Source organism: Poecilia reticulata, linkage group LG5 (assembly GCF_000633615.1).
Source record: "Poecilia reticulata strain Guanapo linkage group LG5, Guppy_female_1.0+MT, whole genome shotgun sequence".
In the NCBI taxonomy this organism is placed as follows: Eukaryota; Metazoa; Chordata; class Actinopteri; order Cyprinodontiformes; family Poeciliidae; genus Poecilia; species Poecilia reticulata.
The window spans coordinates 23,370,736-23,385,831 of NC_024335.1; the positions used below are offsets into that span (position 1 = coordinate 23,370,736).

A 15,096-nucleotide genomic window follows, 5' to 3' on the forward strand; every position below is an offset into this window, starting at 1 on the left:
TGAACCCTATAAAGCCAAAAGTATCATTTGTGATTCATGCATTTACCTCTATCTTTAAGTAATTTCTAAAGAAACAAACATATGTTTATATATGTTGATGTATATGTTTCATATTGGTTAATTCATGTAAAATAAATTAATGGAGGAATTTCTAAAATAGTAATAAAGATATAGTAATGAATATTTTAAAACATGTCTTTTTTGCTAATTAACTTGACCACCTCAACTAACATTAAAACTGCATTTCAGAAAATGTTGCATACGCTTTTTGATAAAAACATGTTTCTAGTTTCCCTAACAAATACAGTTGCTTCAAGTGAATGTGTTGTTAAATGTGTTTTGCACATTCATTTATTAAACAAAATGCAAGTTCCATGGAAGAAATAGCTAATCTATCTACTATCATACAGAAATTTGTAGACCTCTATCAAAATTGTTAATCTTCTAAAAAATAAATTAAAAAATAAAGCTGTTTCAATTAAACATGTTGCTAAATATGGAAAAGCCAGAGGAAAATGCGTAACAGTTTTAAAAATGGTGAAATTTATTGAGAAAACCAGGTGATGTTTTAAAAAAATGATAAAAATATTTTGTATGACTTCTAATCAGAAGCTCAATATCCCCCAAATCCCCACTGACCGGACATATAATTAAATATCTGAAATCTCGACTGGGACATTGTTTTTCCAGATTATCTCAGTTCCCGACGCCCTGGGAAACTAGCCATAATCACTTACACAAAAAAGCGCTAATGCTTCTTGTACTGGGTTGTAGTTTTGACATATTCTTTTAAAAGTTTCCATGGATGAAATCTGTGGACGAAATACGGAGTTTTATCTGGAATAATAAACATAAAAACAAATTAGTCAATCTTAAATAGGAAGTAGTAAAATATTTCAGTGGATTTCCATCTCCAGTTTTCCTTCTAACATTTGTTGACACTTAATTGGATCCATAAATGCCGCTACCTTGTAAAATGTGTCCTTCGTTTCTGACTGCAGCCACCTCTTCCTTTGCACTGAGGAGCTAAAACTGAACATTTTCATGCTAAACATACCTGTGCTTGATGTAACCTAAGGGCTTACTTGTGAATCCAATAGCTTTTCTTTATTGTGTGCATTACTTAAGTGCAAACTTCCAAAATCTTAGGTTAGAATTACAGGGAAGGTTTTCGTCTTAAATCTCTTGGATTAAAGTATCATCGGTGGAGGAGTGGTAGCTCAACACAATAGATGTTTCTTGACTCTTACTTCATGCCTTCTGGAGGCCTGGAGTGGTTATGATTTAACTTCTTCAACCAATAAGTTTTATCAGAAACTTTGCTTGCCCTTCAAACTCACTTTGAAGTTTAATAAAATCCAACTTTTTTAGCCAACAGACACGTACTGCCCTGTAATACAGCATAAGCCTGCATAAGGGTCAGGAGCTAATCTAGCTTTCAGACATTACTGCTAAAATAAAAAATTTAAACATTAATTTTACTTAAACAATCAAAACGTAGGTCTTAAGGCAAGTTTAGGATCTACAACTTAAACTTGTCCTCAATAACTTTCAACCCACTTAAAAACTGGTTAAGCCACATTTGACCTTGTGGACATCAGTTCTGCTAAGGATATGCTGAAACAGATGTTTAAAACCTTTGCATGAAACAAGGAAGATTTTAATTTGAATCACTAACATCGCTAACTTGGACTTGAGAACGATCGACAATGAAATGAACAGTTTCTAAGACAGACAACTAAGTACGTGCTCACAGTTTCCTGCCAGCTGAAATCCAAGCTGGTGCTAATAAAATGTTGTTGGATCAAGTGTAAGTCTCTCAATTCAGCCTCTGAGAACAGGAAATGCAGCATGAATTGCTATGCAAAAGGTGCAACACGAGCAGGAGAGCATTTGTCTATTTAAATCAGGACGGGGCACAATAGGGAAACTAATCATTTGGTTAGACTGGTTTAACACCGCAGTGTTTTCATTCCACAGCTGTCCTCACATTCTTCTCTGACTTTATCATATTCTTTGGTCTTAAACGGAAGAAAAATCATCAGCATGTTGTGCTTATTGTGTCCCAGAGCAAAGAGGAAAATGTGAGAAGAGACGTGGTTCCTCTCTGTGCTTGTAACGTCTTTAGTTGGTCGTTGTTTGCTGAAAGTGTTCCAGCACAAAGAGCCGAAAGGCCGTACAGGCTAAATGCCTTTCAGTGACAAGGATCTGTCGTCGGTCGCTTATTGGACAAACAATGTGACAAGGAAATGTTTCAGCAGTTTTGTCTGCAGCATACTCACTGTTTACATTTTATATTCTTGACGAATGCTCTGTGTGAGAACCAACACACCTGAAGACATTTTCTTGTTTTTTTCCTGGTTTTACGTTTCGCCGCTGCCGTCGCTCAAACCCTAGCCCGGGTGCTGCAGTGTTTGCTGTGCAAACACTGGTGAGGTAACACCACTTAAGCAAAACAACTTAGTGATGCAAATCAGCTTCTTTGACATCAGTTTTCCTCACGTCTGACCACAAGCTGTGTCCCTTTCCATACGTTGTTGCTGAACTTTCACTTAGCCATAGCGGCAACATGTAATTCAAAGCAACAATCGGAGCTTTTCCTGTGTGTCGCTTATTATGTTGTCAAAGTCAAACGATACCTCAGATAGTCGAGTTGACTAATAGCCACTTATGGGTCACTTTGGTGCACGTTGTTTCTCTTCACCGTCACATGTGTGGTTCTTCTGCTACTCCCTCTTTTTCTTCTTTATGAGCATATTATTTAGATTGAAGGTTTGAGCGTTAGCAAATGTCATATGAACATTTCTCTGGATAGTTCCTAAAGTATAGCAATCTAACGTCCCCAAAAATCTGTGTATGTCTCATCAGACAGTGTTCAGCTGGTGCTGGAGGAGACAGAGTCTGCAATCTGCGAATCTGGGACTGCCAACGTGAGGGCCAGACCCACCGTCAAGCATCATACTGTGAGTATTTAGGAAAGCTTCATTTCTTTGCATTAATGCTCTGTTCCTGAATCTAAAAAAGCCCCAAACATCTGGTTAGTATTTAGTTACATTTAGCTGGCCTTTGGAAGCTTTATTGCAAGATTGACAACAGTGGATATGAATAATTTTGGCAGATTTGGCAAGTTTTTAAAGATTTCTCTCATGATCCCATCAGTTTGTACAGTGATGATCTTTAGTGGAGCTGCAGACTGTCCTCCTTGTTGATACTGCAAGTAGATCACTCCTTATCTTATTATGGACGACATTATTCAGAATTGGTATTGAAATACATTGCAGGTGGATGTTAAAGCTGCAATATTAAAGATACCAGTGGCATATTTTTATTTCACAAACTTACACCGACAATAAAAACAGCTTGTTGCAAACTTTTAGATTCCACAAAATTTTTGAAATTACACGAAGGGGAAACCCCCCACCCCAAAAAAACATGCTTATCTGTTTTGAGTAGATTTGAATTGATTGCATCCCAAGAGACTTAAGAGTTGATCGGATTGAATGACATTAGGAAGTAAAATGTTAGTTTTGAGAGATATTGACAGTTTCTCTGTCGTTGGATATGATTTGCAAAGATTTCAACAGTAAATGTTCGAGTCTGACCCGAATAATCCTCAAGTCACGACGGATGACGAAGAAAGCGTCGAAGCTGAAGCAAACAGGAACTGAAGCATCCATCCATCCATCCATCCATCCATCCATCCATCCATCCATCCATCCATCCATCCATCCATCCATCCATCCATCCATCCATCCATCCATCCATNTCCATCCATCCATCCATCCATCCATCCATCCATCCATCCATCCATCCATCCATCCATCCATCCATCCATCCATCCATCCATCCATCCATCCATCCCTCCATCCATCCATCCATCCATCCATCCATCCATCCATCCATCCATCCATCCATCCATCCATCCATCCATCCATTTTCTTACACCCTTGTCCCTCAGTGGGGTCGGGAGGGTTGCTGGTGCCCATCTCCAGCTGGCGTACCGGGCGAGAGGCGGGGTTCACCCTGGACAGGTCGCCAGTCTGTCGCAGGGAACTGAAGCAGACAAATTTAATTACATTTCTGTTTGCATGGTTCCATTTGGTTTAGTGTGCGCAGATGTCATGTCGCAAGATGAGTAAATGTTTTTCTGATTCTGCTCACATTTCAATATTTGTGTGGTTTGCAAGATGTGGCACTGCTTCAACTTAGCAAACTTAGCAACTTCTGTCTGTTTGTTTGACTGACAGGCTATTAGTGAGTCTATACATATATTCATAGACATTGATTGGTTATTTTATGCCTTGTGTGATGTCACCAGAGACGGGGGTATGTGGATGCTTGTCTTATCAAGGGAAGAGTTGCTCTCCATTAAATAATGACTACAGCAAAATAAACACAAAAACTGACTGTGACATTTTGTTCTGTTAATAACAAAGTATATATTTGGCTGGTAGCTTTAATTATGATTTGGAATAAAATTAATATTTAATAATTGAGTTAAACAAAAAGGTAGATGAAATTTATTCAATTTGCCTTATATTCCGTTACATCGATATCAAGTTACTAATTGGTTGTCAGATTGTACTTTAAAACACTGAGTACTTAATAACATTGTGCAATGAAAAAAAAATGCTAAAAAGTTGTCTTGACGTGGCAACAATATAAAGTAACTACAGGATCTCTAAGGGTTTTTTTTGTTTATTGTTATTGTTTAGCCATCCCATCATGTTGTAGCGCAGGTCCGGTCCACCATGCACAAGACCGCATATTTTTAGCGATCTTAGAGACGTTAATCTCAATTTACGTGTACATTAGCGGCGCATACGACTGACAGGCCTCCTATTATCTCGTCATGGAGCAAATGAAGAACTCGTCTGCGCTCGGTTCACACACCTCGCCCTTTTGTTTGGGAGTGTTTCTCAGGCATGTGAACGCGGCACGCCCTGCGGCGCAGGGGCAGGTCAGCTCTGAGCGCTGCGACAGCTGAAAGTGACTCATAGAGCACCGAGCGAGGAGACTAAATCAAACTGGATCGGACACACCCGCCGGTGACCAGGCTCGCTTTATGCTCCGTAAAGATCGCCTGTGTGAGAGGGATTATTAGCAAAGGGAGAGTAATGCAGGGTGTGATATTAGGAAGATGTAAAACGTCTCTGACAGCATTGATAGACGGATTAATTTTCACATGCAGGGGACCAGACGGCTTATGCACCAGTGAGCTGGTGCATAAAAACTGTATAAAATTGTCAACTTTTGCATTTTTTTATGTTTTACAATAGAAAAGCAGCAAATATTCCCACTAAAGCATAATTTAAAAAAGTTTATTAATAATGTTATTTATTAAATGTATTTAAAAAATACAGAACAAAAAAAAATTCAATTTCAAAGCGCTTACTCTACAGAATATGACACGTTTGTGCTCTTTCACTTTTCAAGATGAGTGAAACAAGCTGATATTAATCTGTTGCTTAATCTTTCTGCTCAGATTTCTAACAGACATGCTGCTTATAGCTTTTCAGTTGTAAATGTAAAACACTGCTACCTTAGTGAAAGTAGCTCAATAATTTAGCGTTTTTAATGGATAAAAATGACAGACTGCTTTTCAAAAAGAAAGCATGTAAATCAAAATCTAATGAGTAAGACAATTAAATGACACTGATCGTCAAAAACTAAGACAGTAATTCATAATAGGACTTTAAATAAAATGTATCTGAATAAAAATGTCTAGTTACTTTTTAAATGTTTTGAAAGTCTCAAGGTAAAGTAAATTCAAAGGAAAGCTCATTCCACAGCTGAGCTGCAATCGCCTGAAAGAAACGATCTCATTGAGTGCTGCTGCCGCTTCTGGGAACTAGGAGAAGATTTCTTTACTTGAGGACCAGAGAGCTCAAGTTGGAGTATTTAACTTTAATGATTGTGTAATATACTGTAAAGACCAGCGTCACTCACACATTACTGACATTGCTGTCATAGGCCTATTTCTGACAGAAAATGAGGTGGGTGTCTCTCATAAAACAATAACGCCATCTAAAAGGTGTTTCAATTTTGAAAGATACGGCATTTCTTTAATTTTTATTCACACTTCATTTAAAATATAGCATGTAAAAAAATGTTCACCCCTCTCAGTAATCAGGGAAAGCATATATTTTTGCATTCTAGCAATCAAATCCATCTTGTTTTTGCTGACCAGATTTTTGCATGTTTGCTCTTGTATTTTAATATTTTATCCTTCCGCTCCAAATGTTTGAGGTTGCAAGTTCTCCTTTCCATCACTTTCAGCTTTAACTCTCAAATTCAAACTGGGACTCTTTTTAAGCCAATCCAAAGCCTGCAGTTTGAGGAAACATGTTGCGCAAATGACTAAAAAAATACTTTGAACCTAAATCTGCCAGGTTTGGAAATAATTTTAGGTTTTACCCTAAGAAGGAGATGGACCATGAAAACTCCCTGAAAGGGCTTTAAAATATATTCTAAAATAAGTGGTCAGTCTATTCAAACACGTTCAGACTAATTATGTCGTCTACTTGAGGTTTTGAGTTAATGAAAGAGATTCCAGAGTCTTTTTGTCGACACATGATGTGAAACATGCATTACAGTGATCAAGAAGAAAGAAAATTTAAGTTTGAATAATGACCTCAATTCCTGATACGACATCAACCTTCTGGGTTGCATCATTTATTTATTTTTTTTAAATGAAAGGACATGTTCCAACCAGACTTCTTGAGTGAAACAGAGAGAAAAAAGTGTGTTCGCCCTCTTTCAGCCTGCTGAACAGCAGTCCACAGCAATAGGCGGGGCCCGGGGCAATCAGCATGTTACTCGTTTCACATCGATCACTCCTGCACTTTCTCTGGCATTTAATGACATGTTGATTATTATAGGTAGATTGTTGTTTTCCAATACTATTTGGAAAGCTGAATTTAGTGGCAGGACTTTTAGGACGGACACTTAAGTGCTCATGTTTTTGCAATTGAAAAAATGTCCAAAGCTCTAAATGTGTCATTCTTGTTTTTTAGGGAATTCTTGTCATTCTTGTTTGTTGTCATATTTCAATCATCTGACAATGAGGCCGCAACATATGGGAGATTATTGTCAATGCAACTACCCATTTCTGTATTTGAGCAGTTGAACAGTGCAACAAAAAACAAAAAAAATGTTTGCAGTTTTGAAACTTTGGCATTTTAAGACCTTGGTATGATAACCAACCCAAACCTATTCACATATAACCCATACAAGCAAAACTTCATATAACATGCTTTTGCAACAAGAGACGATTTTCCAATCTGCAAGGAGATGACTTTCACCAAAAGACTCGGTAAAAAAAACAAAAAAACATTCCAAGTGATGCTGGAGTGATTTGCAGCTTTAGATCTTGAGGTGAGGATCTCTATTGTGTCAACACAGTCTGTGTTTGTTTTTGTTGTTTTTGGTTCCGTGACGCCCCTCTCTGTGTCAATTTTTTCACCTAACTCATAGAAACAGACACAAACAAACACACACGTATCTGTGAGTTTCCTAACTCAAGGCATTCTTTGACAACAGGCAGTGTTATGAATTATAGGTGGATCCTCTGATTCAGCCAAAGTTCCTCATAAGCAAAGAATGTGAAACTATGGCGTTCCACCTATGATTACATTATGACGATCCTGAAAGACAAGGCCATGCATTTTTGTTCTAGGGAGTGCAGTATTCCACGCATAAAACGCAAAACAGACATTTGTTGGATGCCATGCAATGTGTGAAAGCTCATAAAGAAATCACGTGGTTGACAATTTTATGGTGTTTATGCCAATAATGCAATGTTGCAACACTCAGGTCACGTAATAGTTAAAAACTGGTTTGTTCACCTTCAACAATGAAGACTTGCCAACAAAACAAGTAAAGAAAAATTTGCCTGCAGCACAGAATGTACGGTTTCTACACTTATGACTTCAGTTCTTGTGCTGTGTCTGCTTCTTAAGACAGGAAATTCAATAATTTTATGATTTGATTTTCTTTTTTGCAGTTCTCATTTGAAACCTTCCAAGGACTTGCTGTCCCAACTCCGAAAGTCCCTGAACTTCCCCCTGCCAATGGCCCAATAGTCAATGGGACAGGTGAGCATCTAAATAATACCTTCTACAGTACAGACCAAAAGTTTGGACACACCTTTTCATTCAAAGAGTTTTCTTCATTTTCATGACTATGAAAATTGTAGATTCACACCGAAGGCATCAATACTATGAAAAAACATGTGGAATTATATACTTAACAAAAATGTGTGAAACAACTGAAAATACGCCTTGTATTGTAGATTCTTCAAAGTAGCCACCTTTTGCTTTGATTACTGCTTCGCACACTCTTGGCATTCTCTTGAGGAGCTTCAAGAGGTCGTCACCTGAAATGGTCTTCCAACAGTCTTGAAGAAGTTCCCAGAGATGCTTTGCACTTGTTGGCCCTTTTGCCTTCACTCTGCGGTCCAGCTCACCCCAAACCATCTCAATTGGGTTCAGGTCCAGTGACTGTGGAGGCCAGGTCATCTGGCGCAGCACCCCATCGCTCTCCTTCTTGGTCAAATAGCCCTTACACAGCCTGGAGGTGTGTTTGGGGTCATTGTCTTGTTGAAAAATAAATGATGGTCCAACTAAACGCAATCCGGATGGAATAGCATGCCGCTGCAAGATGCTGTGGTAGCCATGCTGRTTCAGTATGCCTTCAATTTTGAATAAATCCCCAACAGTGTCACCAGCAAAGCACCCCCACACCATCACACCTCCTCCTCCATGCTTCACGGTGGGAACCAGGCATGTAGAGACCATCCGTTCACCTTTTCTGCTTCGCACAAAGACAAGGTGGTTGGAACCAAAAATCACAAATTTGAACTCATCAGACCAAAGCACAGATTTCCACTGGTCTAATGTCCATTTCTTGTGTTCTTTAGCCCAAACAAGTCTCTTCTGCTTGTTGCCTATCCTTAGCAGTGGTTTCCTAACTGCTATTCTACCATGAAGGCCTGATTCACACAGTCTCTTCTTAACAGTTGTTGCAGAGATGCGTCTGCTGCTACAACTCTGTGTGGCATTGACCTGGTCTCTAATCTGAGCTGCTGTTAACCTGCGATTTCTGAGGCTGGTRACTCGGATGAACTTATCCTYYKCAGCAGAGGTGACTCTTGGTCTTCCTTTCCTGGGGCGGTCCTCGTGTGAGCCAGTTTCCTTGTAGCGCTTGATGGTTTTTGCGACTGCACTTGGGGACACTTTCAAAGTTTTCCCAATTATTCGGACTGACTGACGTCCATTTCTTAATGTAATGATGGCCACTCGTTTTTCTTTACTTAGCTGCTTTTGTCTTGCCATAATACAAATTCTAACACTCTATTCAGTAGGACTATCAGCTGTGTGTCCACCTGACTTCTGCACAACACAACTGATGGTCCCAACCCCATTTATAAGGCAAGAAAGCCCACTTATTAACCTGACAGGGCACACCTGTGAATTGAAAACCATTTCAGGTGACTACCTCTTGAAACTCATCAAGAGAATGCAGAGTGTGCAAAGCAGTAATCACAGCAAAAGGTTGCTACTTTGAAGAAACTAGAATATAAGGCACATTTTCAGTTGTTTTACACTTTTTTGTTTAGTACATATTTCCACATGTGTTAATTCATAGTTTTGAATTAACTATGAATTAACTGTCAATCTACAATGTCAATAGTCATGAAAATAAAGGAAACTTGTTGAATGAGTAGGGGTGTCCAAACTTTTGGTCTGTACTGTACGTACTTAATGTTTAAACTACCAAAGTAAATAGTGGCCTTTTTTAGTCATTGTTATACCAGGTGAATTTGTGGCCCCTCTAGACTCAGGTGACGGATCACAGGGATAAGAATAAAGGAAACATCCATGTCATGTAAATGTTTGTCCAGGCTGTTGCTCCATACCTCTCCTGAAAAAGTCCAAATGGCCATAAAAGACGGAGAGCAAATTTACACAAAGGGAGTGTTTTTCTACCTTTTAGATTACTTTCCGGTTTAGAGATGTTAAATAAAATTTACATTTGCAGAATGCCAATGTAAAATGTGTCTCAGCTTTTCTTATTTTTGCAGATATCCCATTTTTTTCTTTTACAAAGTTGTGCAAAACCACAAATATAAATAGTCCATTATTTTAAGTTGGTCTATTGATAGACCAACATAAAGTAATTAATAAACAAATAAATATCTGTCTCCAGCTCTCATTATTTCATAGAGACATTTTTTAGTTATTTATTTTTTTGCAATTGCACCTTCAGGTCTTTTAAGGTACGTCTGCCGGCCTTTCAGATCTACAGACTAAAATCATTGCGAATTCTTTTGAAAAATAGTCTTACACATGAACATGCCTAGTTCTAAACTGTTTATTATAGTTCTGGCTGAATATTTGGGGTCATTATACTGCTGGATAGCCAACATTCACTGTAGTTTCAACTGTGCTTTTACAAAGTTTTCTTCAAGGATTGCCTTGTATTTAGCTCTATGTGTTTTCCATCCCAGGAAGAGCACTAATCAGATGGCTTATGCCTTGGCAGGTTTGAAATTGTACTATTAAGTTCCCATTTTTAGTGGATTGACTGAACAGTGCTTTGGGATATTGTTTAATACGTAGCCTCTTTTTAAGTTTCATCTTCAAGGTGCTGATTGTTTGTTCATGTTTGTTAGCAAGCCTCTGAGACCTTCATAGAACAGCTATAATTATACCGAGATTAAATTAGACTATTTGTTGATTGAGATGATTTCTGAGTTATTGTTATAACTGGTTGAAGGCAACTGGTTTAATAGTATTTTACTTATGGGAATCAGTTAAGAATGCTAAATATAGATAAAAGTATATGTAAACCCATATTCTCATCAACAGACCTGTATCCGTCCCACAGGGCTCACAGTCCCAGTTCTCTTCATGGTGTAACAACTTACTAGGAATGTTGGCCTAATATGTAGCATTCTCCATGGCCTCGTTCCTCCCTCTCTGTTGGACTTAGTTCATTTCAATGCAGCTGTGAACTCAATTAGACAATTAGACGTGGAGCAGATAGAGGAGACTGTATTTAGTCAGTTTTTCCATGTTTTGAGGCTTCACATAAGTAAAAATTTACACCACCATCTTTACCTACATACCTTCAAACACAATGGAAAGAAATTGCTTTGAGAATCAAAGCCTGCTAAATATTCTTCTTCCAGAGTTAATCGCGCTGTGTTCTTTGCTCTTCTTATCTCTTGACTTTTACAGGTGCTGGAGATCATTCATCCAATGGATCTGTTGTATCCGTGCCAGGCCACATGGAAGAGAAGATCTTTGTTCCTCCTCCTCCTCCATCAGCAGCCCCTCCACCCCCTCCTGTTGATTTCATCCCTCCTCCACCAGACTTCATGGGTGACCTAAACAGCTTAGATCCTGTGGCCCTCCAGCCTCCATCCATGCCTGCTCCAAAACCACCGTCTATGGTGGAGGAGGATTTGTCCCTTTTGAAACCACCACCAATGGCGCCTCCAAAACCTCCGAATACCTGTTCTACTGGATCTGGGTCAGCAGAACCTGTCTCTGTTCCACCGCCAACCCAAGTGCCAGAACGTCCAAAATTTGCCCCTCCGCAACCACCTGCTGAAAAGCACCAGAAGAGTCATAAGGTCCCACCTCCAAAACCTATCAGATCGTCTTCGGTGTCCATTGTTGAGCCCCCAGCACAGCCTCCCCAAGTGCCCACCTCCACATTGTCCACCTTCAATCCCCAGAACAAAGCAAAGGTTCATGATCCTCCAAAGCACACAGTGCTTTGGAACGCGTCAGCTAACCCTGCTCCTGCTGAGATGAAGGTGGATGGAAAAGCCCCTCAAACTGCTCAGCTACCTAAACCAGAGCCCAAACCTGCACAACAACCCAAGGGGGCTTTAGAAATTAAACAACCTGAATTACCTAAAGTTCCCGAAGAACCTAAAACAGAGGCAAAGACAGAGATTAAAATAAAGTCTCCAACGGAGGCTAAAGCAGACATTGTTCCAGCTAAGGCAGAGATAACCAAATCCCTCCAGCCTCCACCTCTGCATAGTACGACTAATGTCCAGATCAATTCAGAGTCCAAGAGCACACTGGAAGTATCTCCAGGTCAAAACCGCAGTTTCAGCCCTCTATTGGATCGCAAACTGGACAGCCTGAAGGCTAACGAACCCAAACACTCTTCAACCTCGCCGTTCGCTCTCCTGAAGGCAGCTAAGGAAAGAGAGAAAAATAAAAACACTCAATCTTTGTCCCGCGAAAGCAGCACCAGGAGAAATGAACCAACAAGTCCTAATTCCGTCACTGTCATACCAAGATCAACGTCTTCAGTTCTACCAAGTCAAAATAAACTACAGGAGAGTGCAACTCATAGGCCTGCAGAAACTAAAACAACAATTCAGGCTATAGAAACACCCATGGGTTCGACTGCACTGGCCAAAGATCAGAAACTATCAACTGATCCAGTTTTGAGTAAGTACACAGCACTTTCATCTCCAGCTGTAAGCAACCTGAGTGAGCAGAAGCAAAGAGCAGAAGAAAAGCAATTAAAATCTCATGATGTGCAGAATAATACTCCTAAACAGGATATGAATTTGCCATTGCTGCCCCCACCCCCAGAGTTTGGTGACTTTGGTCAAATACTAGAGCAACCCCCCTCCATTCGTCTGCTCGATCCCCCCACACAAAAAGCACCAACACCACCTAAAGCTTCAGCTCAAGTGACAGCTCAGACCCCTGCTAAAGCTCCTGCCCCAACTCAAACCCTAGCTCAGACCCCAGCTAAAGCTCCTGCCCCAACTCAAACCCCAGCTCAGACCCCAGCTAAAGTTCCTGCCCCAACTCAAACCCCAGCTCAGACCCNTCCTGCCCCAACTCAAACCCCAGCTCAGACCCCAGCTAAAGTTCCTGCCCCAACTCAAACCCCAGCTCAGACCCTGGCTAAAGCTCCCGCCCCAACTCAAGCTCCTGCTCCAACACCAGCTAAAGCCCCAGCCAAAACTCAAGCTACAGCTCCTTCACCGCCAAAGCTTCCACCTTCTGACATACAAGTCAAACCAAAGCCACTAGTCCAGACTAAATCCAATCCACCCTCTACTCAAGTACCACCCAATATTTCACAAAACCAGGCCACCCTCCTTAGTATTTTACAGAAAAAGATGTTGGTAATGGACCAAAAAATGGCCCCTGTTAATGACTCGGAGCACAATTCTGATGACTGGAGTACTGGCTTTTCTGATGAAGACAACAAGGTACCAGCAGTGCCACAATCCAAACAGCAGACCAAAAACCCACCTGCCCCCGCCAATAAGACAGCATCTTTGGACATGAAAGAGTTGGAGACCAAAATTATGAACAAATACCAGAGTACACAAGTGAAGAGTCCCACCAAGTGAGTACATCAGGGCTACCTAGAGGGAGATAATATCTTTGTGAGCAACTCCAGCCTTTAATCACTGCAATCACTCATCATGGTTTCTTCTCCACAGAAATGGGATGCGTTCAAGACAAAAGTATGGGATGACTTTCACCATCAGGCCTGGAACTAAACAGCCCATAACTCTTGCAAGTAAAGAGGATTAATAAAGGTCTTTGAATGTAGAACAAACCTGCTGCATGTAAAATAGCACATGTCAAGGCCCTAACATGGATATTTTGTGATATTTCTTCCTGTGTCTGCAACACCTGATACTGCACAAACTGAGTTTTGGTGAAAATAAAAAAAAAAGTAAAAACTGACACCAAAGTCCCCTTTGAACATGCCCACCCTGACTTTTTGTGTCAGAAATTTCACCAACAATTGAGCAGTTTTTCTGGGTTTTTGTACATCTGTTTTCATTAAACATGAAATATTGCTGGAAGAAGTTACAATTACCCTAGTACTGCTTCAGCCATGCTCAGGATTTTCTTTTCCATTTTAATGTTGTCCATCACCACCTATGGGTGCAGCATAGGTATTACACCTCTTTTGATTGGATTGAGGCGTCGGTTCAGATTTTTTTTTTTTAGAAACAGATAAAGAAAATCTTAGTTTAAAAAATATTCAGTGTCGTGTATCTAGGGCCTAAATAATATGTCATTTTACTTTAGCAGTAATTTGTGCAATTTTTCAGTTAGCTATGAAGTTACAAGTGCTTTCTTTATTAATTAGCAAATTTATGCTGTCAAGTGTCAAGATGATTGTTCCATTTTTAAAATGCAACGTGTTTTCTAAAAGTCTCACAGTAATAGGTATATTTTAAATGTAATGTGTTTTTGTGTGTTTAATCCTATCTATGTTTTATTTAGAGATGCACAAATCAATCCGCCAATTTTCCTTGATTGGCTCTGATTGCTAATAAAAAAACATTTTCCTGTCCCTCTCAACTTAAAAGACCGAAAAGATCTGGCTTTGACGCACTGTTCAAACTTAATACAGATCAGGTAAAGTTTGAGAAAATATGACATGGTGCATAAACGGGCATAATATTGTAAATTTGGGTGACAATATTGGAAGATCAAAGAACCTGCAGTATGTTCTTTTATCTTTTATGTGTTATGATAAATCAGTCCAATTAAGACCCGACAAGTCAAAAAATTGGCATCTGGCAGGAGAAGCCGTGAACTGTGCATCTTTTTTCATGAAAATTTATATGGGTTAATTTATGTAAATTATATGGATGATAAAAAATTGTTCTCTCAAATATTGGATGTAAAATATGTTGTATAAAATAAGTGTATAAGCTGGAATTACACACACTGTCACCATTCTGTCCATCCTCTGTTACATGTACATAAGTCCACCAGAACAAAGCAGACTGTCAATTTAGGTAACCAGTTGCATGTAGTTTTTATATTTATTGATTTTAGAAATATTGTGCTCACTATAGTGATATGATTAATTATTGATATGGTTACATTTACACTACTACCACTGTACATAGTAAGTTTAAAGTAGATGTTTTTGTGTAAATTATAAACATTTATGAACATTTCTTTGTTTTTATTGTTTTTGTTCTCTTTGGAAATATTTAACAATATAATCTATTGAATTGATACCTATTCCGGTAAATATTTTTCAATGTATTTATATATCAATTCATTTAGGATA

At 39.2% G+C, this 15,096-nt stretch overlaps 1 protein-coding gene across 2 annotated transcripts in view; it reads left to right on the forward strand.

Annotated features, from left to right (window-relative positions):
- Positions 1–14,977, forward strand: part of LOC103465204 (proline-rich extensin-like protein EPR1) — a 15,820-nt gene extending 843 nt beyond the window's left edge. Inside the window, exons 2-6 of one of the 2 annotated variants that reach the window (XM_008409829.2) lie at positions 2,869–2,963; positions 8,006–8,096; positions 11,244–12,836; positions 12,912–13,398; positions 13,496–14,977. In XM_008409829.2, coding sequence (XP_008408051.1) covers positions 2,869–2,963; positions 8,006–8,096; positions 11,244–12,836; positions 12,912–13,398; positions 13,496–13,589 — 2,360 coding nt within the window. In that variant the 3' untranslated portion in view covers positions 13,590–14,977. Of the gene's footprint in view, positions 1–2,868; positions 2,964–8,005; positions 8,097–11,243; positions 13,399–13,495 lie in introns of both variants that reach the window. The other variant, XM_017305051.1, reaches the window with a different exon arrangement.
- Positions 14,978–15,096: the final 119 nt, after the last annotated feature.